The sequence below is a fragment of the Tiliqua scincoides genome, chromosome 1, assembly GCF_035046505.1.
Source record: "Tiliqua scincoides isolate rTilSci1 chromosome 1, rTilSci1.hap2, whole genome shotgun sequence".
In the NCBI taxonomy this organism is placed as follows: Eukaryota; Metazoa; Chordata; class Lepidosauria; order Squamata; family Scincidae; genus Tiliqua; species Tiliqua scincoides.
Window position 1 is genome coordinate 232,007,696 of NC_089821.1, and position 26,859 is coordinate 232,034,554.

The window sequence follows — 26,859 nt, forward strand, 5'->3', positions numbered from 1 at the left end:
AATGAAAGCCCACTGCACTGCAGAATCCTGACCCTGGGCCTGTTTTAGCCAATGGAATCAGAGTCTATCTTGAGCAAGGGCCTTATAAAGTTTAGCCCACAGACTAATTTCACTGCCAAGACCAAGCACTTGAATTTGTGAAGATAGCACTAAAAAAACAGTGTCTTTCCTCTTCACAATGTATTACTATAATGTCACTTCTGCACCAAGGTACTTCTCATTTCAGAAATCCATACCTAAGTAGGTTGGAGATGAGATGAACATGGCTCTTAAGTGCACTTAGTCATTTCAATAACCTTTAACTTCACTTCATAAGCTCACTGAACATCTTTTAGCACAAACTGCCAATGCACAAAAAATGATTCTAAGAACCAGCACCACCATGCCACATCTCCAGATTCTGACTTTTTAAGAAGTATTCAGATTTCTTCCTCTTGCCTACCTTTCAAATTTCTGTACAGTTAATATGCCCATGCCTCTTCAGTTCTGTGGTACTAATCTAAAGACTATAACTGATACCAGTTTATCTGAACTATATCCTCCAGGAAAAAATGGAAGCGTTGGAGAAAAATTCAGCATAATAAAATAGGAAGGGCACAATTCTTATAGTTACCTGGTACAGAGCAATGCGTTTCTGTACTTGGGATTTTTAAATAAAATTGTGCCTATGCTTGCATTTTTAGGTTCATATTTCAGTGACTCCGTAAGCTTCCAACTTTCAAAATGTGCTGAACATATGCCACGTGTCAAGCCCTGGATGCATACTGAATGTCATAAATATTAATACAGAAACGTAACATTAAAATACTCATTTTCCTAAAAACAATGAGCCGCAAGGAGGAAATCAACTGACCATTATAGTGCTACAGACTCCTTGAAAAGATCATTAAATTATCTCTTCGGGGGGTTTACTTGTTTGTTTGGGTAAGATCAGTGTTTGAAATAAATAACTGTTAATGCCTGCCCTTAATAAGATATTGACCATTTATACCCATCACTGGAAAAGTGAACATGCAAAGAATTCATTTGCACACATCTCTTTGTTTTGCTCTGGAGATGTTCTCAGCTTTGGGGCCTCTTTTGCAGGCTGCTTGTTGCTGTTTCAGTCTAGCAAGAATGACAGAATTGCCACCTCTGCATTATCTCCTGAGTCAGTTTAATGTATCGCCACATGCATTTATAACATGTCTGGCCAAAAGAATGCTATTTTTGTATTCCCAGTTCATATGCAGATTTGACCTCTGCCTTAGTAAACTTTGTAAACCAAAGCCAATCTTGAGCTCAGCATTAGCAGTTCTCATCCTGGGTTTGAAAAGAGTCAGGCCAGTCGTAGCTTAGTGAACAAGACGATTAAAATGCTAAAGATGGTTATGAGACTGTCATCCATACAATGCAAGACGCCGGACTGAAAGAGAATAGAGATCCACACTGACCATAATCTGTGTTTTCCGGCTCCCAACAATTGGATGGCCAAAAATAGGGTGTCTGCAAAACAAAACAAAACCAAAAATGAAACAATTGGGAATTAATCTTGGGCAAAACACACACCAGATTGGCTTTGGTAAAACAAACTATTCCAGGGAGCTGCCAGCATGGTCAACTGGGAACACTTAACTATCACAAAGTAAATACCCTTGTTAGACCACGATCTCATACTTGCTGGGCAGCCTAATCCTGAGATGCCTGCAGCACCCAGGTCCGGCGGCTCCATGGAGGGCCGCCGCCGGATCATGCACCTCTCAAGCTACCGCGGGAGGCTCCTCGGGAGAAGGGGACATTCATCCCCTTCCCCCGAGTAAGGGAAGCAGCCCCGCAATGGGGCTACTCACTTTAGCGACGACCAAAAGGTCAGTGCTAAAGTAAAGGCGCTCGTGTAGGGCGCGCAGCCTACATGAGGCGGATCAGCTTGGCTCCATGGATCCGCCTCATTCCCTCCCCCGACATGCCTCCCGCCCGCCCCTGGCCACACCTCCCCCCTCCCCGGAATGCCTCCCCCACGCCCCGGCCGTGCCCCGCCTCCGGTTCCACAGCCCAGTGGTCCAGCCAGAGCTGGGCTAGCTCTGGCGGGAGCCTGGCAGTGAGCCCCGCAAACATGCCTTATGGCACGTTTGTGACTGAGGTCCACTGTGCGGAGCCGTGCTGCAGACCTCAGGATTGGGCTCTAAGTGTATGTCCATTTAATTAAGTGGGGCTTACTTATGCATAATCACGAATGTAAAAAGGCTGTTATTTGTACATGGCAATACAGGAGATAAGGTATTGTGAGAAGGTCCGGCATAAGTCACAAGAGACTATGCACATTTTTCCAACAACATTCCCCACCTCCCACTTGCAGGAAAAAATCCAATGCAAGTCAATTTTTAGGCAAAACTACGTACTACGCTCAATGACTAGTTTTTCCCTCCATGTTTCTTTAAGTCAGAGTTTCTTAAACTCTGGGTCGGGAGCCAATTTCAGGTGGGTCCCCATTCATTTCAATATTTTATTTTTAATATATCAGACTTGATGCTACCCTGGTGACTGCATTTGGGGAAATGTCACAGATCTGTACATTTAACAGGCTACTATGAAGATCCATTTAACAATGATAGTCAATGGGACTTACTCCTAGGTAAGTGTGGTAGGATTGCAGCCTAGGATTGTTAAAAATTGTCCTGCTTGATAATGTCACTTCCGGTCATGACATCGCTTCTGGTGGGTCCTGACAGATTCTCATTCTAAAAAAATGGTCTCAGTGCTAAAGGAGTGAGAACCTCTGCTTTATGTTAAACAACAGCCATGGGCTTGCCCTATCAGGACCGTGGTCCAGGGTACACCCCCACATGCCATATTGCTCTAGAGCAGCTTGCACATCAATAAACATATCAACCAAGTATAATATCAACAAATATCACGCACAAAGAAAGAAATTTTGAAAATAATTGCATTGTGAATGACAAAGGAGAAGAGGCAACGGGTCTAGTTCAAAAAACTCAGGGCTGCACTAAATGTGATGTGGATCACAGTATTTGGCCCTGTATGTTTGTTTTTTCTATCTAAATAGCAGGTGCAAGGGACTCGGGGCCCAATCCTATCCAATTTTCCAGCGCCGGTGCAGCTATGCAATAGTGTGTGCGCTGCATCCTGGGGTGGTGGGGCAGTCACAGAAGTCTCTACAAGGTATGGAAACATTTGTTCCCTTACCTCAGGGCTGTATTGTGGCTGGACCAGTGCTGGGAAGTTGAATAGGATCGGGCCCTCAGTCTGGATTGGGACCACGATGGGGCAGAACCCTTTCACCCATTTTCTCTGCCACAGATCTGATCCAGAAAAACTCTCATGTGTGCATGCGCACATAGTCCTGCATTAACCAGAGTATAAGCTGGAAGGATGCCACTGCTACTACTGGACCACTTTAGGAACAGAACTTTACCTTATTTACGCAGAAGAAAACCCTTGTTAGTCAGTGTAAAGTCAATAAAACAATGAAATGTTACTTACTTGGAACCGGTAAAATGTGCCATCATCCTTCAGTGTTAGAACATGGTCTGAGATAGGGAAAAAATAGCCATGGGCTGCCATTAATGTGCCCAAATGAAGGGCTTCCACTGCACAAAAGGGAGACAAAAATGTTTAAAAAAACAGGTTTTAATGTTTGCTTACTACAAGGCAAATGTGTTGAACATTTCTTCTTCTGAGGGTTTCACCAGTTGACTACAAAGTAAATTGAAAAAACATCAGGTGCAGTCAAACATGGAAATGATGCACTTCTCTCTCTAAACATGGAATCTCCTAATTAAAAGGCAGTATACCTCTGATTACAACATGCTGGGGACAGACAATATGGGAAAGCCATCACCTTCATACAAAGTTAAGCTGGAGCAACCCTTACTGGAAAAGTTCCCAGATTCTGATGTTTCTGCATGAAGTACTGTAATAGAGTTTGGCACCATAAAGGTTAGCTTTCTAAAACATCTTTGATCATCAGATAAAAATCCCTTCAGGATGTGTGACTAAAAGATGGCACCATTTGTACATAACTCCAAGCAGCTCCAAAGGCCTCTGGGGCATTTGGTGGGCCACTGTGAGATACAGGAAGCTGGACTAGATGGGACTATGGCCTGATCCAGCGGGGCTGTTCTTATGTCATACTTTCTGCAGGCAATGCTGCTTATCTGTAGAGGTCCAAAGGAAAATGAGTGAGAAGTGGGAATGGACAGAGCAGTGAGTAAAGCAGGCGGTTCCTGGCAAATTTAGGACAGGGGTTCACAACTGCATTCTCCCTTCCTTCCACCCAACTCCTCCTCCTTCATCTTCTTATCTCCTTGAGACCCTGGCTGAATCTGTGGGGTGGTGTAGAGAAAAAGTATGTTCATTGCCCTGCATAGCCCTGAAATGGAGCAGGCTGCTCGTGAAAAGGAGTGCTCCAAGCACAAAAAGCAAAACCTGCATTTTTCAAACAAAAATGTGTAAGGAAGGCAGTTCTGTTTGTTGCATGCTGTATTTATCAGCAGGTGTCTTGATGGCTCAGCTTCACAGTGATGCAAGTTTCAGCTGTAGCCATGGCAAATGGAGATGGGAAATACAGCTCACCTCTGGGAAGTGCACATGGAAAATTCAGGAAAAAAGCATTTCCAGAAAAGATATCTTGAAAACAACATAAAATAAACTACGTTGGAAATTATTCTTGTGTTAAAGGGAAGGGAGTATTGGACTTGAACGGCATTTTCACACATGACCAAAGGACTTGTGGCATTTCCACATTTTGTAAAGCTACTGCAGGATTGACTGTGGCCAACTGTAATGGAAATGCACAAGATCCATCAAGGACATAGGGTGTGGTGTCAACAGTGACCCCTTGCTCAGGCAGGCAAGCACAGGGTTAACACCAGGGCCTTAGATTACAGTAAGTGTGCTTCGCAGCTGCTAGAGGCAACAAGGTCCTCAGGGTTAAAAGCAGCACCTGTAGTAGTAGTAGGAAAGCTTGGAGGAAGGAACTGAACTGATGGATTAATGGACTGAGAAACTAATGGCTGATGGACTAACTGACTAAAGGACAGATGGGTGAATGGACTTTGGAGATTACTGGAGACTGGTGTGTGGCTGTCATGCCCAAGACCTGCTGAGGACCAAGGTGTTGCTGTAGTGTCTGCAGAAGCTGCTGTCAGGAGAGGGGAGGAAGGAGGACCTCTGCAGGTTGAACAGGTGAGCTACCCTGGTGGTGGGGTCCAGAAGTTCTGCTGGGCAGAACTAGGGCCATTGTGTGTGTGTGTGGGGGGGGGGGGGTAATTAGCTTAAAGTGGGCATAGGTTCTCTTGGCGAGCCTGGCAAAACACTAATGTGCAGACTCCGTTCAAAAAACAGATCTCTTCTGCTCAGTAGCAGTAGCAAAATCTGTACTGCATTGCCAGCCTAGCATTAAAAGACCAGCCCAAAATCCCTGCTCAGTTCCACCGGTCATTGTATTTTCCTCTCAGTCTAAATGACCTGCAGTGTTCTTGTGACACTTCTGCACTGTTTGTGTGTGTGTGTGTGTGTGTGTGTGTGGAAGGGTGGGATACCACTGTAATGTAATAAAAGAAGAAATATCTGAGGTGATGGTATGGGAGGCATTGGGAGTCATTCAGGTTGGGCACTGGCCGAGGGTCCATCAGGCGGACCCCACAAGCCCCAAGTAGCCAGCAGTGATGCAAGTCAATCTACCGAGAGCTGCTGTCTCCCACCCCCTTCTATCAACAATTCACCTCTGAAGAAGCTAATTTGCTGGAGGTTGGCTGCTGCTGCTGCTCTGAAAGCTGACCTGGATATTCCTTCTTCAGGCCCTCATCACCCTCACAGGATTGGTGCCAATGAACCACCTCCCCATAGAACAGAAATCCAGGTGTTCTTCCCATGACTCCTTCTACCCCCTTCTGAATCAAATTACAGCTATCCTGCCCGCATACTCTGGAGCAGGGGTGCTCAATAGGTGGATCTACCGGTAGATCGCGAGGCAAAATGAGTAGATCGCGGAGTGCCGACCCCCCTTCAGGTGCCTCTGGAAGGAAACGCTGGGAGTAAGGCCCATTGTACTCAATGGGGCTTACTCCCAGGTAAGTGTGGCTAGGATTGCAGCCTCACAGCCTAATCCTAGGCATGTCTAGTCAGGAGTAAGTCCTGTTATACTCAGTGGGGCTCAAGGTACACCAACATACATTGTACACATAAATGTTATATGTTATGATGGCGCGAACATTGTAAAAAAAAACTCTGGTAGATCTCCGGGCCTTGCTGGGTTTCAAAGTAGCTCTCAAGCCAAAAAAGTGTGAGCACCCCTGCTCTGGAGGGTTGTAATTCGCTCCACAGCATGAAATATAAAGTACTCACTCAGAGAGGGACATTTATTTTCATAATTTGTTCATGAAAAAAATATTGATGGAACACACCTGGAACTGCAGATAGGACTACCTCTTTTCATATTAAAATTCAAATAATAAATACTTAAGCAACATTCCACAGTTGCCATTCCAGAATGATATTCTGAGCATAATGGAACATATTCTAAACAACAACAATTTCCAGAAATATAAATATAGCTTCCACTTCCAAAATATAAATATAGCATTTGCCTCATGGTTACTATGGCAGTTGAAAGCTAAATATCAAAGAGATTTCCTTTGATCTGCATTTTATGAATAGAAGCTTTCAATCTACTAGGGACAATCTGGAACAGATGCTTCATTAATGCACGCTTCTAACAATCACAGCAAGCAAGCTTATTGGGCATTTTGTTCTCCTTTAATATGCAGGTAGATTGGTGGCTCCCATTACTGAGACATAACTGCTTTTTTTCTTTGATCAGAGGTCAATGAGAGATCTCCCTGTGTTGTCAATCTTTCCCTTTATTTTGGCTAAATCTACTTAGTTGGCATTGAAGACAAATAGCAACTAATCAGGTATCAAGCAATTCAAGAAAGGTGGTTTTGTGATATGACAGTTGGCAACAGGAGAAGTGTCATGTTTTCATTCAACAAATAAAAAGAAAAGTTTTGTGAAAAGGATTTGTTGGCTGCATAATCAGGTGCTCGGAGGGAAGGCCTTACCCACTCACCACTGTTTGATTTTAGTTCACTTCCAAAAGAGAGAATCACATGCCACATCAAACCTGGCTGACACCTCCTCTACACATGGTATCACAGGTAATACTGGGTTATTATATTTGCATCACTCTCCTCCCCACTTGCCCTCTGCCTTTCACTCTCTCTCTCTAGAAGCTCTCTTGGTAAGGATCTTTACTCACAACCCTTTACTCTCTTGGTAAGGATCTTTAGTCACATCCCTGGTTAACTCGATTGTCCTTGCAACACGATGACACCCACAATCAGTCTGCCCACAATGCAGGATGAAACAGCTGTTTCATGTAGCAGACTGGCTGACAGAGTATGCTCCACACATTCCATGCTTTCCCACCATTTGACTGACAGCATGTAGCTCTCTGGCCAAAAGTTGGTCACTTTGTCTCAACCAGGCGTTCCCAATCATACTGAGAGCATCCAGATTTTGGACCAAAAGTTAACTACTTCATCTCAGCTGCTCTGTGCTTGGTTGGGCCTTCAGTGGTCCATAACAACTTGGGGAAATTTTCAGTGAGAAAATGGTTACAGATAGTTAAATATCCCCTCATGCCAGATTCTAATCTCAAAATAGTGTCTGTAAAACTGTTGCTTTTAATGTATGAATAAGCCTGCAACTCAGCATGGACACATTTAGTCTCACATCTAGTCAGGCCTTAAGCCTGATGCTTATCAGTAAAGTGACCCAAATTTTTGAATCTTTAAAGTGAGCTATGTTTTCTCTCTTAAAAAATATTTTTTCTCAAGATGACATCTCTCAGAGCTCTCACCTGCACCGCATTTGATGAATACGAGATATGGTGCCTTGTATAATACATTTAACTGCAGTTCTCTTTCCACGTAAGTAAAAACAGTGTGATTCATTTATCACATACATTTTCCTATGGCACTCCTGAGAAGTGCCAAGTCCTTTTAATATGAAATTTGCAGTCTGAATTTTCACTTTTGCTACCTTTTCACACCTTGTGGGACTTGGAACTCATCCTAAAAGCACAAAATCTTTGAATAAGGACTGCTGAAATTACAGAAGTCACTTTCTCTATGCTATCAAATGTTGAAAAGAGTTTGAAAATGAAATGGGAACACTATATTCTGAGAAAGCTGGAATCTGGAAGAATGGCTTGAACAATGAAGCATATGAACAACCCACGGACATGCCGTGACTTCTTGTGCTGATGAGGAACAAATGTCACTGCACCCTGTGACTTCCAGAAGTGACATCGCATCTGGGTCACCTCCAGATGCCACCCTTCTGGTTGCATCTGAGGGTTGGAAAGGCCATGCACAGCCTCTCCAGCCTTCAGAAGGCCTCCAGACTCACCTTTTTTTTTTTTTTTTTTTTACTTGTTGGGTCCTTTTTTGGGGAGGGCAGTCAGTGTCAGGTGAGGCTCTGCCTCTCTGGCTCTAATGACTGCACATCCGTGGGACAACTTTATATATTTGTTTATAAGGCTTGTGGTTAGTCAGCTGATATCACAAAAATGAGGTTTCTTTGAATAGTAAAAAAAAAAAAACAACAGAAGATGTGAAGCTTCACATATATAAAGGCCTTTAATTTTTATAAAAACGAAAAGAAGTGGGGAAAGCACTAGATTAGAAGCAACAAACCAAACCAAACGGAAATGGAAGGTTGCAACAAAACCAAGGGGATCTCATTTATTAACAGAAGTTGTGAGAATCCTACACTGCCCAAGGTGAGTTAGTCAACATGTAAGATTAGCTCTGTTGAAAGATCAATAGACTGCCCAAGCTTGAGAGAGGCTAATTAGAAACTCTTGCTCTGTGATCCCACTTCAGTAAGGTTGCACTACGTCCTCTTATTAGCTGATCCGGCAAACAAAATGTGGTCATTAGCAGGAAACGCTGATATGAGTTGCCAATCAGACCACAGGTCAGAACAGTAGAACAATGGCCAGCTGGCAAACCAAGACATAACATCAGCTAGGGGGGTGTGGGCCGCACCGGGTGATGCGCCCTGGGGGGGTGATGCACTAAAATTGCGCCTTTACGAGCCACCGCATCATGCCATACACCGTTGGATGCAGTGCAGTGCCAAAAACACTGGACCTGTGGATGATTTTGGTGGTCAGAAGGGTCCTGATCCGATGGGACTGGAGTACAACAAAAGCCCAAGCAGGCAGCCTCCCCCCCCCCCAACTAGAAAGGACCAACAAAGAGGCTTGAACTGGTATGGGGAAAGTTTTCTATTTTGCACTTGCAAAGTTTCCCTCACAGCCCAATCCTACCCACACTTTCGTGGGAGTAAGCCCAACTGACTCTAATGGGACTTATTTCTGAGTAGACATGCATAGGCTTAGGCTCTGAGGCTGGACTCCTATCCCCACTTTCCTGGGAGTAAGCCCCATTGACTCTAATGGGACTTACTTCTGAGTAGACAGGCATAGGATTAGGCTCTCAGACTTGTAAAGCCAGGTGGGTCTTTGTATTGATGTGCTTGAAATAGAAGGACTTTCAGCTGGGCACTGGGAGGGCTGAAGATCTCACTGATTCTTTTGGGGGGGTTATTGCAGGCAGACTACAGAGAAAACTCACTTGGTGGAACAGGACTGGCTCCCCCTTATTTAATTATTCCTTTTATTTTAATTTAACTATTTATAATTATTTATTTTAATTTGCTTGATGTCACTTCTGGCCATGACATCACTTCCAATGGGTCCTGGACAGACTATCATTCTAAAAGTGGGTCCCAGTGCTAAAAGTTTGAGAACTGCTGCAATAAGTTGCTAGTAAGTTGACACAGGGGTGTGTGTGTGAGTGAGTGAGTGAGTGAGTGAGTGAGTGAGTGAGTGAGTGAGTGAGACCACAAGTTTTCAAAATCACTAAAATCACAATTTGGAGGAATAATTCCATCATATATCAATCAATGCGTAATTTCATGCAGAATGCAATGAAACAAACCACATTGAAATAACTGTGTTCTATCAAAAGGTACTGCCAAAAAACCAGTGGGGGCAGGGCGATGGTACATCACCACGCCCACCATCTGGGGTGTTGCCCCGCCCACTGCATGGGGTGACGCGAATCCTAGTGACGCCACTGCATAACATGCATAAGTAGAAGGTTATAACAGCTGGATCCTATCCTCCTTGGCGCAGCTGTATCCAGCAGGGCAGTGGGGTCAGCTCGCTATCATCTTCAGGGACGTCTGGCCACGTTGCTAGAATTGCTGCACCCTCCTAAGGATTTATGTGTGTCAAAATATATTCATGAAAAATAATGGTATGTTCTCCATTACTGCAACACATTCTAAAAGGATGCCATTATATTGATAAGTTGTTAGGAAGATAATAACATTAATTTACATAGAATATCACAATATTATGACATTATTATATATATTATGATGATGATACATTAGTATTATACAGGTGGCACCATTGCAGAGTCTGGAGAAGACAACAAATATAAGAAAAATGGCCAAGAATATCACATTTCCTATCATTTAACATTTCTTGGAAACCTGTGGTAGACTGACACTAGAATCAGCTTTCTTTTTAAAATTCCTAACGCTCTACACTCTGGGAAAAATCTCATAAATGGTGGCTACAGTCTATTTCAAAGGGTCAGAAACAAACTGACCCTCCAGATTTGTTGCTCCAGAAACAAACTCCAGATACAGATTATGTATCGTTGAAATTTGGCCATCATGTTCTTTGAAAGTGTCCTCTGAGATGTCTGTACAGCAGTTTATGGTGGGAATGAAAAAGAAAAACAGCCTGTTTAGAATTATTGGCACAATGTAGGAGTCACTCTTTCCGGGCAAGCGCTTAAGCTAATCCTAGTTATCAGAATAAACCTGAACACTCTAGCTCTTGTATAAACTGTCCTGAGACAACACATGGTCATTAGTAGTAAGGGGCATGGTTTCAATTTTTTCCAAAAGAGGCCTGTTTCTAAAATACCACCTGTAATTTTATAGAAAATTGATCCTTTGGAACAGGGGTCTCCAAACCCCGGCCTGGGGGCCAGATGTGGCCCACGGCAAGCCTCCATCTGGCCCGCAGCCAGCCTCTTGTCCCCTGAAAGCCCCTGGCCCGCTTTGCTAAACATGATTGGAACTGTGCTCTGGTTGCATCTGGAGGGTGTTCTAAGGACCAGAGAGGTTGAATGAATGAGCCCATTCATTCATTTATTTACATATCTAAGTTCCATCTCTAATTTATTTATATAAATTTTATATTTACATTTTTTTTTTTTTGGACCTCAAAACCGTGCCAGACATTTGATGCGGCCCTCTGGCCAAAAAGTTTGGAGACCCCTGCTTTGGAAGAACACCATCACTTGCAACCCACAGATTTCTTTTTGGACATCTACCATTATTTGGTTTAGCTATTCTTAATCTAGGAAATGCATCCAGGTACATCAAATGCATCCAGGTACTTATTGTATCATAGTTTTGTTATACATCAATAAAGGGAAAAAATGCATCCAGGTATTGGTGATGGCGAGAGAGCGCCAGAAGAACATAAGAATGGCCATGCTGGATCATACCAAAGGTCCAACTAGCTTTGCATCCTTTTTCCTTACAGTGGCCAACCAGGTGCCTCTAGGAAGCCCAGAAGTGGGACAGGTAGGCAAAGAGCCCTCTCCATTTGTTGCTTCCCTGCAACACAATATTCAGAAGCCTCTGAACCTGGAGGTAGCATATAGAAGTCTGTGATAGACTTGTTCTCCATGAATTTCTCTAATCTAAAGCCAACTTAGCTCACAGTCATCATTATATTTTGCGGTAGTGGATGCCACAGATTAATGATGTGCTTGGTGAAGAAGTCTATCCTGAATTCCTGCAATTGATGCTAGTTTTCATGAAGAGGGAGAAAGCCTTTTGTCCACTCCTTCCACACACTGTGTAGCAAGCAAGCAGGGCACTATGGAAAAGATTCTGACTTGAGCTACTGTCTTCCCGAAGGAGCAAAAGATTCTTCTGATTTTTAATGCTTCTCCACAGTAAAGAGGAGGAGGAGCAGCAGCACTTTAGGTTAAAGATGATAAATGCAAACAGGATGAATAAGTGTGAGCTATTCCTGGCTGCTAACAGATTAACACCATCCCCGCTGAATCTCAGTAGTGTGAAGATGAGATCTCTCAGTTCTGTGCCCTGAAGAGCAGCAAGCCACAACGCAGAGTGCACCCCTGACACAAAAAAGCCTTGCTGCTCAGTTTGCTAGGTGCATCTGCAAATGGTTTTAGAAGAAAGAGACCCACAGATAAGAGAAGCCAGACAGTATTTAGGTTGGCTCTTGAAAATTCCAACCACTAATGTATTTGTGTAGCTCTTGTTTTATAACATGTTTTGCATTCGTGACTTTCATTTGTATTTTACACAAGGAACTGAAGGACTGTGGCTCAAGGCTTAAAGGATGGGCCTGCTCTGCTGGCAGGGCTTGAACCCAGTCCTCCATTCCCAAACTGTCTCCAGTGACCAGGCAATGTTGGCTCTGAGTCCATGATGAAGCTCGAACCAAGTTTAATCAGAAAATGGCTGTAAGCTAGGAACTATGAGCACTGTCTTGAATGACACTTTCCACAGGGAAATCTTTAAGTAGAATTTTCTCTTGGACAATGAGTGGCGTGCAAGAATGTCAGAAGAGAAAACAGAGAAAGAACTGAAAGAAGTACAAATGATTGAATGCAAAGAGTGCCTCAATTGGCAGCACAACCCATCTCAGGGCAATATCTCTCCTTTAATAATTCCACTAACTGGAAATACACATATACTATTGTTGAGACTTGTGTCATTAGAATCTGTGTTTCCAGGACAGCCAGATCAATAACCATTACCACCATAGCAGGTGTCCGCTTTCTATACCTTCAGATAAAGCCACTCCATTCCATAAGGGGGAGAAGCAGTGGGGATAGATTGGGGAAGAAAAAGAGCCAGGATTAAGCAGACTTTTCCTGTACCATTCTTCCATTCCCAATCACAACCTCTGATTCTGCTTTCAGTTAAAAGTTAAATATGTGAGGTGAAAATTACACGCAACTAATGTTTCTTCCTTACAGGAAGATAAAACACATAGCCTATGAAGAGTTTGCATTTGGGGGTGGGAATGATCTCTTCAGTGTAGAAATAAATGCATAGCAAAAAATAGGAAGGCTAGAAACAGGTTCATGAAATTACAGTATGGTGGCCCTTCTGTGTAACACCACAGAGCTGGCTAAGTGATTTGAACAGGAAGTTACAACGTTCTTTGATGGTAGGATCATTGTGGATATGCCCGTCAGATATTAGGGTGCACCACATAAGAACATAAGAACATAAGAACAGCCCCACTGGATCAGGCCATAGGCCCATCTAGTCCAGCTTCCTGTATCTCACAGCGGCCCACCAAATGCCCCAGGGAGCACACCAGATAACAAGAGACCTCATCCTGGTGCTCTCCCCTACATCTGGCATTCTGACTTCACCCATTCCTAAAATCAGGAGGTTGCGCATACACATCATGGCTTGTACCCCATAATGGATTTTTCCTCCAGAAACTCGTCCAATCCCTTTTTAAAGGCGTCTAGGCTAGACGCCAGCACCACATCCTGTGGCAAGGAGTTCCACAGACCGACCACGCGCTGAGTAAAGAAATATTTTCTTTTGTCTGTCCTAACCCGCCCAACACTCAATTTTAGTGGATGTCCCCTGGTTCTGGTATTATGTGAGAGTGTAAAGAGCATCTCCCTATCCACTCTGTCCATCCCCTGCATAATTTTGTATGTCTCAATCATGTCCCCCCTCAAGCGTCTCTTTTCTAGGCTGAAGAGGCCCAAACGCCGTAGCCTTTCCTCATAAGGAAGGTGCCCCAGCCCCGTAATCAGCTTAGTCGCTCTCTTTTGCACCTTTTCCATTTCCACTATGTCTTTTTTGAGATGCGGCGACCAGAACTGGACACAATACTCCAGGTGTGGCCTTACCATAGATTTGTACAACGGCATTATAATACTAACCGTTTTGTTCTCAATACCTTTCCTAATGATCCCAAGCATAGAATTGGCCTTCTTCACTGCCACCGCACATTGGGTCGACACTTTCATCGACCTGTCCACCACCACCCCAAGATCTCTCTCCTGATCTGTCACAGACAGCTCAGAACCCATCAGCCTATATCTAAAGTTTTGATTTTTTGCCCCAATGTGCATGACTTTACACTTACTGACATTGAAGCGCATCTGCCATTTTGCTGCCCATTCTGCCAGTCTGGAGAGATCCTTCTGGAGCTCCTCACAATCACTTCTGGTCTTTACCACTCGGAAAAGTTTGGTGTCGTCTGCAAACTTAGCCACTTCACTGCTCAACCCTGTCTCCAGGTCATTTATGAAGAGGTTGAAAAGCACCGGTCCCAGGACAGATCCTTGGGGCACACCGCTTTTCACCTCTCTCCATTGTGAAAATTGCCCATTGACACCCACTCTCTGCTTCCTGACCTCCAACCAGTTCTCAATCCACGAGAGGACCTGTCCTCTAATTCCCTGACTGTGGAGTTTTTTCAGTAGCCTTTGGTGAGGGACCGTGTCAAACGCCTTCTGAAAGTCCAGATATATAATGTCCACGGGTTCTCCCGCATCCATATGCCTGTTGACCTTTTCAAAGAATTCTATAAGGTTTGTGAGGCAAGACTTACCCTTACAGAAGCCATGCTGACTCTCCCTCAGCAAGGCCTGTTCGTCTATGTGTTTTGAGATCCTATCTTTGATGAGGCATTCCACCATCTTACCCGGTATGGATGTTAGGCTGACCGGCCTATAGTTTCCCGGGTCCCCCCTCTTTCCCTTTTTAAAAATAGGCGTGACATTTGCTATCCTCCAATCTTCTGGTACCGTGGCCGTTTTGAGGGACAAGTTGCATACCTTAGTCAAGAGATCTGCAACTTCATTCTTCAATTCCTTAATAACCCTTGGGTGTATGCCATCAGGGCCCGGTGACTTATTGATCTTTAATTTATCAATGAGGTCTGAAACATCTTCTCTTTTAACCTCTATCTGACTTAACTCCTCGGTTAGGAGGGACCGTTCGGGCAGCGGTATCTCCATCACAAGATGGAGAGGGAAGTTTCAAGTCTGTGGACAAAGCAGTTAAGGGCCCAATCCTATCCAATTTTCCAGCACCAGTGCAGCCATAATACAGCCCCAAGGTAAGGGAACAAATGTTCCTATACTTTAAAGGGGCCTCTATGACTGCTGCCCCACCACAAGATGCAGTGCATGCCCCACTGGCATAGCTGCACCGGCACTGGAAAACTGGATAGGATTGGGCACTGACAAAAATAGTTTGTGAATCCCCACTTAGAAGAGTTTCAGACTTCCTTGTGTTGCTTCTCGGTTGTGGACTTGAATGTGGCCAATATGTTAAATGCAAGTGATACAAGGATGCAGATTTGCACAGGTTGTACCAGGCTTTTTTCTGCTCAGCTATGCTGAGGTTTCCAGAGGCTTGATGTATAAAGTATGCCATGTCGCTGGGGTGCATCAGAAGCTCTGCCTCCATCTGGGTTTCTTTACTAAAAGGGGTTTACAACTCTATTTGAAGGACCAAATGCATCTGAGCAGAGAGCTCAACTGCAGCGTACAATGGTTTTTCAAACTTTCCAGAGCAAATGATTTCCCATTTATGAACAGCAGGCAATGAGCTTTGTTATTCATTTACGCTTGCAACAAAAGTAAATGGATAACAACAGTCTTCAATTTACTCTATCCAGAGAGCCTTTAACTACTTATTTACATAATGAAAACAAATAGTACTGCTAGTCTGTTTATAATGCAGAGAAGATCATTCTTATTGATTATTGATCAGCCGTGGTAATAGCAAACACTAACATGCTTCATACTCTAGAGCAGGGGTGCCCAAACCCTGGCCCTGGGGCCACTTGCGGCCCTCAAGGCCTCTCAATGCGGCCCTCAGGGAGCCCCCAGTCTTCAATGAGCCTCTGGCCCTCCAGAGATTTGTTGGGGCCCGCTCTGGCCCGACGCAACTGATCTCAGTATGAGGGCAACTGTTTGACCTCTCGCATGACCTGTGGGATGAGGGCTCCCTCCACTGCTTGCTGTTTCACATCTGTGATGCAGCAGTGGCAGCAAAGGAAAAGCCAGCTTTGCCTTGTGCAAGGTCTTTTATAGGCCTTGAGCTATCGCAAGACGTTCATTCATTCATATAAGTTCATCTTTAATATATTCATTTATGTAAACTGATGTAAATTTATTCAAATTTTAAATGTAACTTAATTCTTTTTTTTCTCCAGCCCCTGACATATTGTCAGAGAGCTGATGTGGCCCTCCTGCCAAAAACCTGCTCTAGAGATAGCTTGGCTTTGTCTTCATACATTTCTTCTTTCTTGTCACAGATGACAAAAGACCTTTGAGTATTAGCATAAGTGGTGAAGTTCCATCCATAAACCATTCCTCTTGCCTGTTCCATAGCGAAACATTCCAGACAGCACCTGTTCATCTGTTGCAGGTAAACCAACCAAGAGTCTCATGGCACTTTCAAGAATAACCTATGTGTTGCATCTCACAGTGAAGCAGAGCCTACTTTATCAGAGACCTGAAGTGGTCACCTAAGTGAGTAGGTTTATCTCTCCAAAAGAATGACCCGTGCTGTCATTATTATATTAAAAAAACAAGCAAAACCGATTTCCAGAAGCACAAAGATGGAAGTGTTCAATAAATAAAATTCATGTACTTACCTGGGTCTTCTATAGACAAATTCTTCGTTAACCACTGAACAATGTCTGAACCTAGAAATAAGATTATAATGTAATTAGAAATGCAATTTTACACATGGGTTAAATTACACTTGAAGGGCCCAATCCTATTCTTCTCCCCCACCAATACACTTGCACCAAAAAGGTGTGTACTGTATCCAGCAGGGAGGGCGGGGGGCGAATCGGTAGTCTTTGGAGGGAAAGGGGAATTATTTCTCCTTACCCTTCTGTAAGCCACTTCCTCCACAATTGATCTCCTTGGACCTGCATCAGCTCATTAGCTGGCACATGTCTGAGAGAAGAAAGGGGCAGACAGCCTTAGAAAGGAAGGGATAGGATATGGTATGCACCACTGCTGTCAGATCCACCCCCTCCTGCCATCGCACCAGCCCCTTTTCTCTCCCCTCCATGCCCAGTTATCTGTAGGCAGTGGTTGCTCTGGATCATGCTACTCCTGAAAACAAACTCCTGAACAAAATGCACAACATAGGTTTGGCTTAAAAAAAAAAAAAAAAAGATTCTAAAGTTTTCTGTTAATTGCAAACTCCAAATAAAACCTCAGTTACATAACACTGTGTTGGAAGGACAGGCAAAAATACACAGGATGATTATTAAGTCACCACAAACTTGTCCACCCACTGCTCAGTGGAGGTGACATCACTTTCCTTCAGAAGCACAATGCACGTGCCTGAGAGTCCCAAATTATCCAGATTGTTTTTAGACTTCTCACTTCTGTGGTGGCAGCTTTGTGCTGGACCTTTCACAAGATGCATCTCATCTTGGGGAACTGGTGACAAGGGGGAGAGGGAGGGAAATATGCAATAGGTGGCTCTGGAAATCAGCTACAGAGGCTATCAAGCCCACTGTGCAATTGGTATTTCAAAGCAGCGCATTGTGTGTGTAATAAAATTGCATATTTTCTCAAGGCTGTTGGCAAGTCAGATTAAAGCTCCTATTCACGGGTCAGTTAACCTGCTCTTCATGAATTTACAGCAGTAGTGACTTTAGAGATACTGAAAAAAACCTGATATACACCAAATAAACAGATATGTAAACAAATACGAGCCCCCGACATATTGTCAGAGAGCTGATGTGGCCCTCGTATTCTCGATTCACTGCTTTGTAAATCAGTCGTGCTGCTCTGCTCTGCCTGCATGACTATGAGGGTGGGGCTTACCTAGCCTGGTTCCCCCCTCCCCATGCGCATGGTTGGGGATGATGAGAAGCAGATGGTGATAGGAGGTCAGCTACAGATCCCCTTTAGCAGTACTGCAGTCAGCAAGTGCCATTCTGTCCTAGAGCTCAAAGAAGCCAGAGGGCAGCGGAGGATGCTAAGCAACGGGGAACAATTTGAGCAGGCTACTGGGCTCTGGTTTGGAGGCTGTGGATTTGAATAGCTGCAGGGTCAGAGAAAGTGGAGACACAGACTTGGGATCTGGTCCCATTTATTGGGACTTGGACAACCTGGGTAGGTTTCTGTCCCCCTAAAGCAACTCCTGAGCAGCACTTCAAATTGCAGTGGTGGCTGCAAGGTCTAGGTGGTCCCCCACCCAAGGCCTCTTCTGATGTGGTGCTTACTTCAGTCAACCCCACTCTTTCATTGTCAGGGAAAGGGGTTGTAAGGGCGATGACTGCTGCATGCTGAGGATCCACCCCAGGGGTCTTGTTTATTTCTTGTGTGGCGTTAGGCTGCTGATTTCAACAGCCCCCTTTTCACTAGGCAGTGGGGCCTCACAAGTGGCGTTCACCTCATTGGTACGGGCTTCATGTGGCAAATGTGGCCATTTCTGAGGGCCTCCTGGTGGGACTTGCCACTGCAGCCATTTATGTCTGACAATTGGAAGTTGCTTTTTTTTTTGCTTCTGGGACAGTATTTCTCAAACTATGGGTTGGGGCCCACTAGGTGGGTCGTGAGCCAATTTCAGGTGGGTCCCCATTCATTTCAATATTTTATTTTTAATATATTAGGCTTGATGCTACCATGGTATGTGAATGCTTTTGGGAAAATGTTACAGATCTGGACTTTTACAGACTACTACGTATATGCTTTTAACAATGGCAGTACAACCTAATTATCCACAGATTTTTCACCTGCTGTTTTATCTCAATGTGATGAGAAGGGCCCTTTAAATTAAAGGGAAAAAGTCGTTTAACAATAGCCTTGTTAATGTGAGAGAGGGCAGCTGGCTGACAATCCATCAATCATTCTCTCTCCAGGCATTTAGAACAGCTTCACTTCAAGGCAAGCGACCCCTCCCTTCCCCCTGAGCAAAATGATAAGCATCCTGCATTCTTTCCCAGTACTGCGCAATGGATGCAGGGAGGTGCTGGCTGGCAGTGAAGCCTTTCTAAGCACCTGGAGAGAGACGGATTGATGGAATGCCTGCCTAATGACACGGGTAGGATTGCAGCCTAGGATTGTTAAAAATGTTCCTGCTTGATGATGCCACTTCTGGTCATGACATCATTTCCAGTGGGTCGTGATAGATTCTCATTCTAAAAAGTGGGTCCTTGTGCTACAAGTTTGAGAACTGCTACTAGGAGGGATTCTGAGGCACGGCCTCTGCAGGCTTCAGAAAGCCCTCTGGAGGCGACTGGAGAAGAGCTCCAGTCGCCTTTGGAGGGTTTAAAGGGGAAGAAACAGCAGATTTTGTTATCCATGATTTTCAGTAACCAAGGGGGTCTGAGAACAGATCCCTTGTGGCTTACTCCTGGGTAAGTATGATAGGATTGCAGCCTTTGGGATGTTTGGGGAATTGTTTAAAAACAGATCAGCAACTGTTTGGGAGGGTTAGGAAGGTTCTTCTTTATTTTAAATAAATTCTTAAACTAATACTTAACATAAGAACATAAGAACATAAGAACAGCCCCACTGGATCAGGCCATAGGCCCATCTAGTCCAGCTTCCTGTATCTCACAGCGGCCCACCAAATGCCCCAGGGAGCACACCAGGTAACAAGAGACCTCATCCTGGTGCTCTCCCCTACATCTGGCATTCTGACTTAACCCATTCCTAAAATCAGGAGGTTGCGCATACACATCATGGCTTGTACCCCATAATGGATTTTTCCTCCAGAAACTCGTCCAATCCCCTTTTAAAGGCGTCTAGGCTAGACGCCAGCACCACATCCTGTGGCAAGGAGTTCCACAGACCGACCACGCGCTGAGTAAAGAAATATTTTCTTTTGTCTGTCCTAACCCGCCCAACACTCAATTTTAGTGGATGTCCCCTGGTTCTGGTATTATGTGAGAGTGTAAAGAGCATCTCCCTATCCACTCTGTCCATCCCCTGCATAATTTTGTATGTCTCAATCATGTCCCCCCTCAAGCGTCGCTTTTCTAGGCTGAAGAGGCCCAAACGCCGTAGCCTTTCCTCATAAGGAAGGTGCCCCAGCCCCGTAATCATCTTAGTCGCTCTCTTTTGCACCTTTTCCATTTCCACTATGTCTTTTTTGAGATGCGGCAACCAGAACTGGACACAATACTCCAGGTGTGGCCTTACCATCGATTTGTACAACGGCATTATAATACTAACCGTTTTGTTCTCAATACCCTTCCTAATGATCCCAAGCATAGAATTGGCCTTCTTCACTGCCGCCGCACATTGGGTCGACACTTTCATCGACCTGTCCACCACCACCCCAAGATCTCTCTCCTGATCTGTCACAGACAGCTCAGAACCCATCAGCCTATATCTAAAGTTTTGATTTTTTGCCCCAATGTGCATGACTTTACACTTACTGACATTGAAGCGCATCTGCCATTTTGCTGCCCATTCTGCCAGTCTGGAGAGATCCTTCTGGAGCTCCTCACAATCACTTCTGGTCTTTACCACTCGGAAAAGTTTGGTGTCGTCTGCAAACTTTGCCACTTCACTGCTCAACCCTGTCTCCAGGTCATTTATGAAGAGGTTGAAAAGCACCGGTCCCAGGACAGATCCTTGGGGCACACCGCTTTTCACCTCTCTCCATTGTGAAAATTGCCCATTGACACCCACTCTCTGCTTCCTGGCCTCCAACCAGTTCTCAATCCACAAGAGGACCTGTCCTCTAATTCCCTGACTGTGGAGTTTTTTCAGTAGCCTTTGGTGAGGGACCGTGTCAAACGCCTTCTGAAAGTCCAGATATATAATGTCCACGGGTTCTCCCGCATCCACATGCCTGTTGACCTTTTCAAAGAATTCTATAAGGTTTGTGAGGCAAGACTTACCCTTACAGAAGCCATGCTGACTCTCCCTCAGCAAGGCCTGTTCGTCTATGTGTTTTGAGATCCTATCTTTGATGAGGCATTCCACCATCTTACCCGGTATAGATGTTAGGCTGACCGGCCTATAGTTTCCCGGGTCCCCCCTCTTTCCCTTTTTAAAAATAGGCGTGACATTTGCTATCCTCCAATCTTCTGGCACCGTGGCCGTTTTGAGGGACAAGTTGCATACCTTAGTCAAGAGATCTGCAACTTCATTCTTCAATTCCTTAATAACCCTTGGGTGTATGCCATCAGGGCCCGGTGACTTATTGATCTTTAATTTATCAATGAGGTCTGAAACATCTTCTCTTTTAACCTCTATCTGACTTACCTACTCGGTTAGGAGGGGCCGTTCGGGCAGCGGTATCTGCCCGAGGTCTTCTGCCGTGAAGACAGATGCAAAGAACTCATTTAATTTCTCTGCCATCTCTAAGTCTCCTTTTATCTCCCCTTTCCCTCCCTCACCATCCAGAGGGCCAACCGCTTCTCTGGCGGGTTTCCTGCTTCTAACATATTTGAAGAAGCTTTTATTATTCCCCTTAATGTTGCTGGCCATGCGTTCCTCATAGTCTCGCTTGGCCTCCCCTATCACCTTCTTACATTTCTTTTGCCACAGTTTATGTTCCTTTTTATTCTCTTCATTAGGGCAAGACTTCCATTTACGGAAGGAAGCTTCCTTGCCCTTCACAGCCTCTCTAACTTGGCTGGTTAGCCATGCGGGCACCCTCCTGGATTTAGTGGAACCCTTCTTTCTTTGCGGTATACACCTCTGCTGGGCCTCTATTACTGTTGTTTTAAGCAGCCTCCATGCACTCTGGAGAGACTGGACTCTTTTTACCCTCCCTTTCAACCTCCTTCTAACCAGCCTCCTCATTTGAGGGAAGTCCGCCCGTCGGAAGTCAAGGGTTTTTGTTAGAGATTTGCCTGGTATTCTTCCCCCAACGTGCACGTCAAAACGGATCGCAGCATGATCACTGTTCCCCAATGGCTCAGTAACGTTTACATCTCTAACCAGGTCCTGCGTACCGCACAAAATTAAATCCAGAGTCACCTGTCCTCTGGTGGGCTCCGTGACTAGCTGATCTAAGCCACAGTCATTTAGCACGTCAAGAAATCCGGTTTCCTTATCGTGACCAGAACACAAATTGACCCAGTCAATATGAGGATAATTGAAGTCCCCCATGATTACAACCCTGTCCTTCCTTGTCACCTCCCTGATCTGTTTCCTCATTTCAAGGTCCCCATCAGATTTCTGGTCTGGAGGACGATAGCACACCCCCAGTATTACATCGCTGCTCAAGCCTGGTAATTTAACCCACAGAGATTCTACGGTGGAGTCGGACCCACCTTCAATCTCTACTTTGCTGGATTCTATCCCTTCCTTAACATAAAGGGCCACCCCACCTCCAACACGCCCCTGCCTGTCCCTCCTGTAGAGTTTATAGCCCGGGATTGCGGTATCCCACTGATTCTCCGCATTCCACCAGGTTTCCGTTATGCCCACTATGTCAATATTTTCCCTTGTCACCAGACATTCCAGTTCTCCCACCTTTGCTCGTAGACTTCGGGCATTCGCATAAAAGCATTTATACAAGGAATGCCCCAGGACGGGCTGCTTATTCGCTCCTTTGTCCCCGCATCCTCTCATTGTGCCAAACCGTCTATCACATCCCATCTCCCTACCTTTCCCAATTTCTTCTCCTACCCTGCCTTTGTCTTGTTGTTCTCTAACCTCCCCATCCTCATCCCATAGGGATGTGGAGTCCCGAACCGGATGCCCCTCGGCTCCTGTCGGCCTTCCCCCAGGGATCAGTTTAAAAGCTGCTCTGCCACCTTTTTAATGTTATGCGCCAGCAGTCTGGTTCCATTCTGGTTCAAATGGAGCCCGTCCCTCTTGTACAGGCCCCGCTTGTCCCAAAACGTTCCCCAGTGCCTAACGAATCTAAACCCCTCCTCCCTACACCACCGTCTCATCCACGCATTGAGACCCCTGATCTCCGCCTGCCTAGCTGGCCCTGCGCGTGGAACAGGTAGCACTTCAGAGAACGCTACCTTTGAGGTCCTGGCTTTCAGCTTCCTGCCTAAAAGCCTAAATTTGGCCTCCAGGACCTCCCAGCTACACTTGCCCACGTCGTTGGTGCCGACATGCACCACAGCCGCTACCTCTACCCCAGCACTGTCTACCAGCCTGTCTAGACGAGAAGTGATGTCCGCAACCTTCGCACCAGGCAGGCAAGTCACCATGCGGTCCTCACATCCGTCGCAAACCCCCCTCTCTATGTTTCTAATAATCGAATCCCCCACTACAAGAAGCCCCCGACCCCCCTCCCGCCGAGGAGTATCCCGAGTGCGCTCGGATACGGGCCCATCCCCTGGAGAAGGGATCCCCCCTAGGGGATTGTTTCCCTCCTCTCCAGGATGACGTCCTCCAGTCCCGAGACTTCCCACCCGGGCAGCCGAGGAGCTGCACGCCTGAGGTTGGGACGAAGCCTGATCGTCCCCAGAAGTCTCCCCACAGTCCTCCTCTGGCTGCCTGCGCTTCTCCAGGTCGGCCACCAAGGCTTCAAGGGAGCGGACGCGTTCCCTGAGAGCCTGGAGCTCCTTGCACCGAGGACACACCCATGACTTATGCCCCAGAGGCATATAATCATACATGTGGCACTCGATGCAGAACACTGGATAGCCCCCACCCTGCTGCTGGCTGTCTGACTGCATAGCTTTTTTGTTGTTGTTGTTTTATTTAGGGGTCCTTTTAAAAACCGTACACTGGATAGCAGCCCTTTTCTCTAGGGAAGAGGAAGGGCAGTGTATGGGGCCCTGGCCTCCTCGCCCTGCTGCTGAACTCGCCCAGATGCTAAACTCTTGTGCCTTACCTGGCACTTAGTTCCCAGAGGCACTTGGTTCCCAGAGGCCACACGCGTCTGCAGCTTACTTATCGTAAACTTTTAATTTACTAAATTAATTGATTTCATTTTGTCAGCTGGTGGGTGTTAAAAATTTTCCTGCTTGATGATGTCACTTCCGGCCACAACATCACTTCCAGGTTAATGATACCACTTCTGGTGGGTCCCAACAGACTGTCATTCTAAAAAGTGGGTCCTGGTGTTAAAAAATTTAAGAACCACTGGTCTAACAATTCTCTCTCAGGAAGTGAAAATATTTACTCTTGCATTGTCAGTACAGTATAGCTGAGTGTCAGAGATGAGAAAAAATTCAGCTTTCATTTCTAATAATGTAAATCCAGACTACCCACTAGTCGGAACACAGTACAAATAGATATCCTTACATCTATTTTTATGTACATGTATTTATACATCTGTTTATGCAATGCAGTGTATAAAATGTGTATACACTTTTCACTTGGCACACTTGAAAAGGCAAAAATAAAATATGACAGATATATCTAATCTGAATGGTTTGCGAAGAATGGGTTTTGCTCTAGTAATTCCTTAGATTCCACAAAATCTAGAAAAACTGCATATTTATAAATTATCCTGGCTTGGGAAAATACATTTGTTTAAAATAAACATCATTTAAAATTTTTGTTGCTCTTTCAGATATCAGTATCACTACTACTTACAGTTTAAGGCTGAGTAAATGGCAAAAAAGTAAGAGTTTTTCAGTTCAAGTGGGAAAAGACATAATTGATCCCAGAGTGTTACAGATGCCAACACAAAAGGATGGATTAGACTTTCCTACTTGCAAAGCTATTAATATGCTACTGCACTACAATCTATGATTGAGTGGGAAACAATAATAATCTTGGTTGGTATTTAAAATGAACAGGCCGTTTCAATACCCTCAAAACACTTGAAAACAGGTTTCAAAAAGAGTAACAACACTATTTTGATCCAATAGCCATTTCTCATCCATCATCTATTGCGTAACTGAACATGAAATGCATTGAAATGGAAGCTTTTCTCTCATCCTTACTAGCAAGAGGCCAATCCTTTTCCACTGACTATATCATCTGAGTATAAAGGTTTACTTGAGTTGGCTGGACTGTTTCTTTAAATCTATCCTTTCAATTCCTCTTTTAGAATGATTTTGAAAAACTGCTTAGTCAAATCAGAAAGAGATCGCCTGTCTGTTCTGATGCTGAGAACACGGAAGGCGAGGTGTGCTGCTGATATCTCTTTCAAAGGAAATTATATTCTTTGGCTTGACATTCTTAAAAAAAAAGTATGTAAAGTTTCTCCCCCCCCCCAACTCCTAAGTGTTTAAGCACTTCAAGTGGGTTATTATTTTTAGACCATGTGCAAATGCTTTTTTTGGCTCCCTGGAGGGAGTCCTGCTCTGGTTTGCTAGCTGTGTGCAAATGTTCACAGCTTAACTGCAGGGAACTCAGGACAAGGAGTGGGGAAGGGGCTGACTGAAGGCAGAATTGCAGCCTCTGTTACTGAGGCGACTCCATTAGCCTTCATTAGCAGGGTTGGAATAGCGCCAGTTTTCCACATCTTATTTCTCCCAAGTTCTGTCTTGCTCATAAGCTCCCCTGATCTTGTTCTTGAAAAAGCATCAGTAACACTCTGCAATTTGCACATTGATAACCTCTTCCATAACACGCTAATAGCTTCTTGTGACTGTAAATTTTCCTGAAATAAGGAGCTTTAGTCATCTGGGGATTTGTCAACTTGTGGTATTTGCGGTGGTGGCCAGAGGGTTCTTTCCTAGTCCCAGTGAGAGTGTATCTCTCAAAGGACAACATCATTTTAAGAATCACACGAATACCAAGAGGATAGAGCTGTTGGTGACTGTTAATTGTAATAGCCAAATACAGCCAGTGCATTTTTAGAGCTACGTATTATTATTAGGAATACAGGTATGCATCCCTTAATGACCTTCCAGCCAGCGATGGGTTGCATATGTGATGGCCACTGCTAGTCATGTCGTCAGACTTGGGTGCATCCCCAAACCTCGGAGCTCCGCTCCCTTCACCCCAATTGTGCGAGCGGCGCAATTTCCGGTTTCCTCCAGGAAACTGGAAGTTGCGTCTCTCACACGATTCCAGCATTCTGAGCCTCGTAGAGGCAGCACATGGATGTGTGCTGCCTCTTCGAGGCTTAGAAAAGCTTCTGGAGGTGAGGGGAGTGGAGCTGAAAATGCAGAGTGTAGAGCTTCTGGGCAGGGTGGCCTCCCAGAGGGGGAAAGGCATGGTTCTCTGCCCTGCATAGGTGGGAAGATGGGACACTGGAAAGGAGGGAGGGCCATGTTGTTGCAGAAGAATCCAAGTCCGTGTTCTGCTTTGACTCCCAAGATGAAATGTTTGAATTCCGAGCTATGCAAAAAAAAAAACACAAGTGTGCTGTGTAATGGAATCTTTGGCTGATTGTGGCTTAGGTTTGAAGCCTAAATTGATGATGATGATGCTTCTGGCCATATCATCACTTCCAGATTAATGACATCACTTCCAGTGGGTCCCAACAGATTTTCATTCTAAACAGTGGGTCCTGGTACTAAAAAGTTTGAGAACCATTGGTTTAGACCAGGGGTGCCCAAACCCCGGCCCGGGGGCCACTTGCGGCCCTTGAGGCCTCTCAATGCGGCCCTCAGGGAGCCCCCAGTCTCCAATGAGCCTCTGGCCCTCCTGAGATTTGTTGGAGCCCACACTGGCCCGATGCAACTGCTCTCAGCATGACGGCCAACTGTTCGACCTTTCACATGAGCTGTGGTATGAGGGCTCCCTCCATTGCTTGCTGTTTCACATCTGTGATGCAGCAGTGGCAGCAAAGGAAAGGCAAGCCTTGCTTTGTGCAAGGCCTTTTATAGGCCTTGAGCTATTGCAAGACCTTCATTCATTCATATAAGTTCATCTT

The 26,859-nt window shown here is 45.1% G+C and overlaps 1 protein-coding gene across 4 annotated transcripts in view; it reads right to left on the reverse strand.

The window, feature by feature from the left end:
- RGS7 (regulator of G protein signaling 7) overlaps positions 1-26,859 on the reverse strand; it is a 180,802-nt gene that overhangs the window by 36,101 nt on the left and 117,842 nt on the right. For all 4 annotated transcript variants that reach the window (XM_066611476.1, XM_066611474.1, XM_066611475.1 and 1 more), the window contains exons 4-6: positions 16,781-16,831; positions 3,481-3,587; positions 1,434-1,485 (exon numbers count right to left, since the gene is read on the reverse strand). In XM_066611476.1, coding sequence (XP_066467573.1) covers positions 1,434-1,485; positions 3,481-3,587; positions 16,781-16,831 — 210 coding nt within the window. The remainder of the gene's footprint in view (positions 1-1,433; positions 1,486-3,480; positions 3,588-16,780; positions 16,832-26,859) is intronic.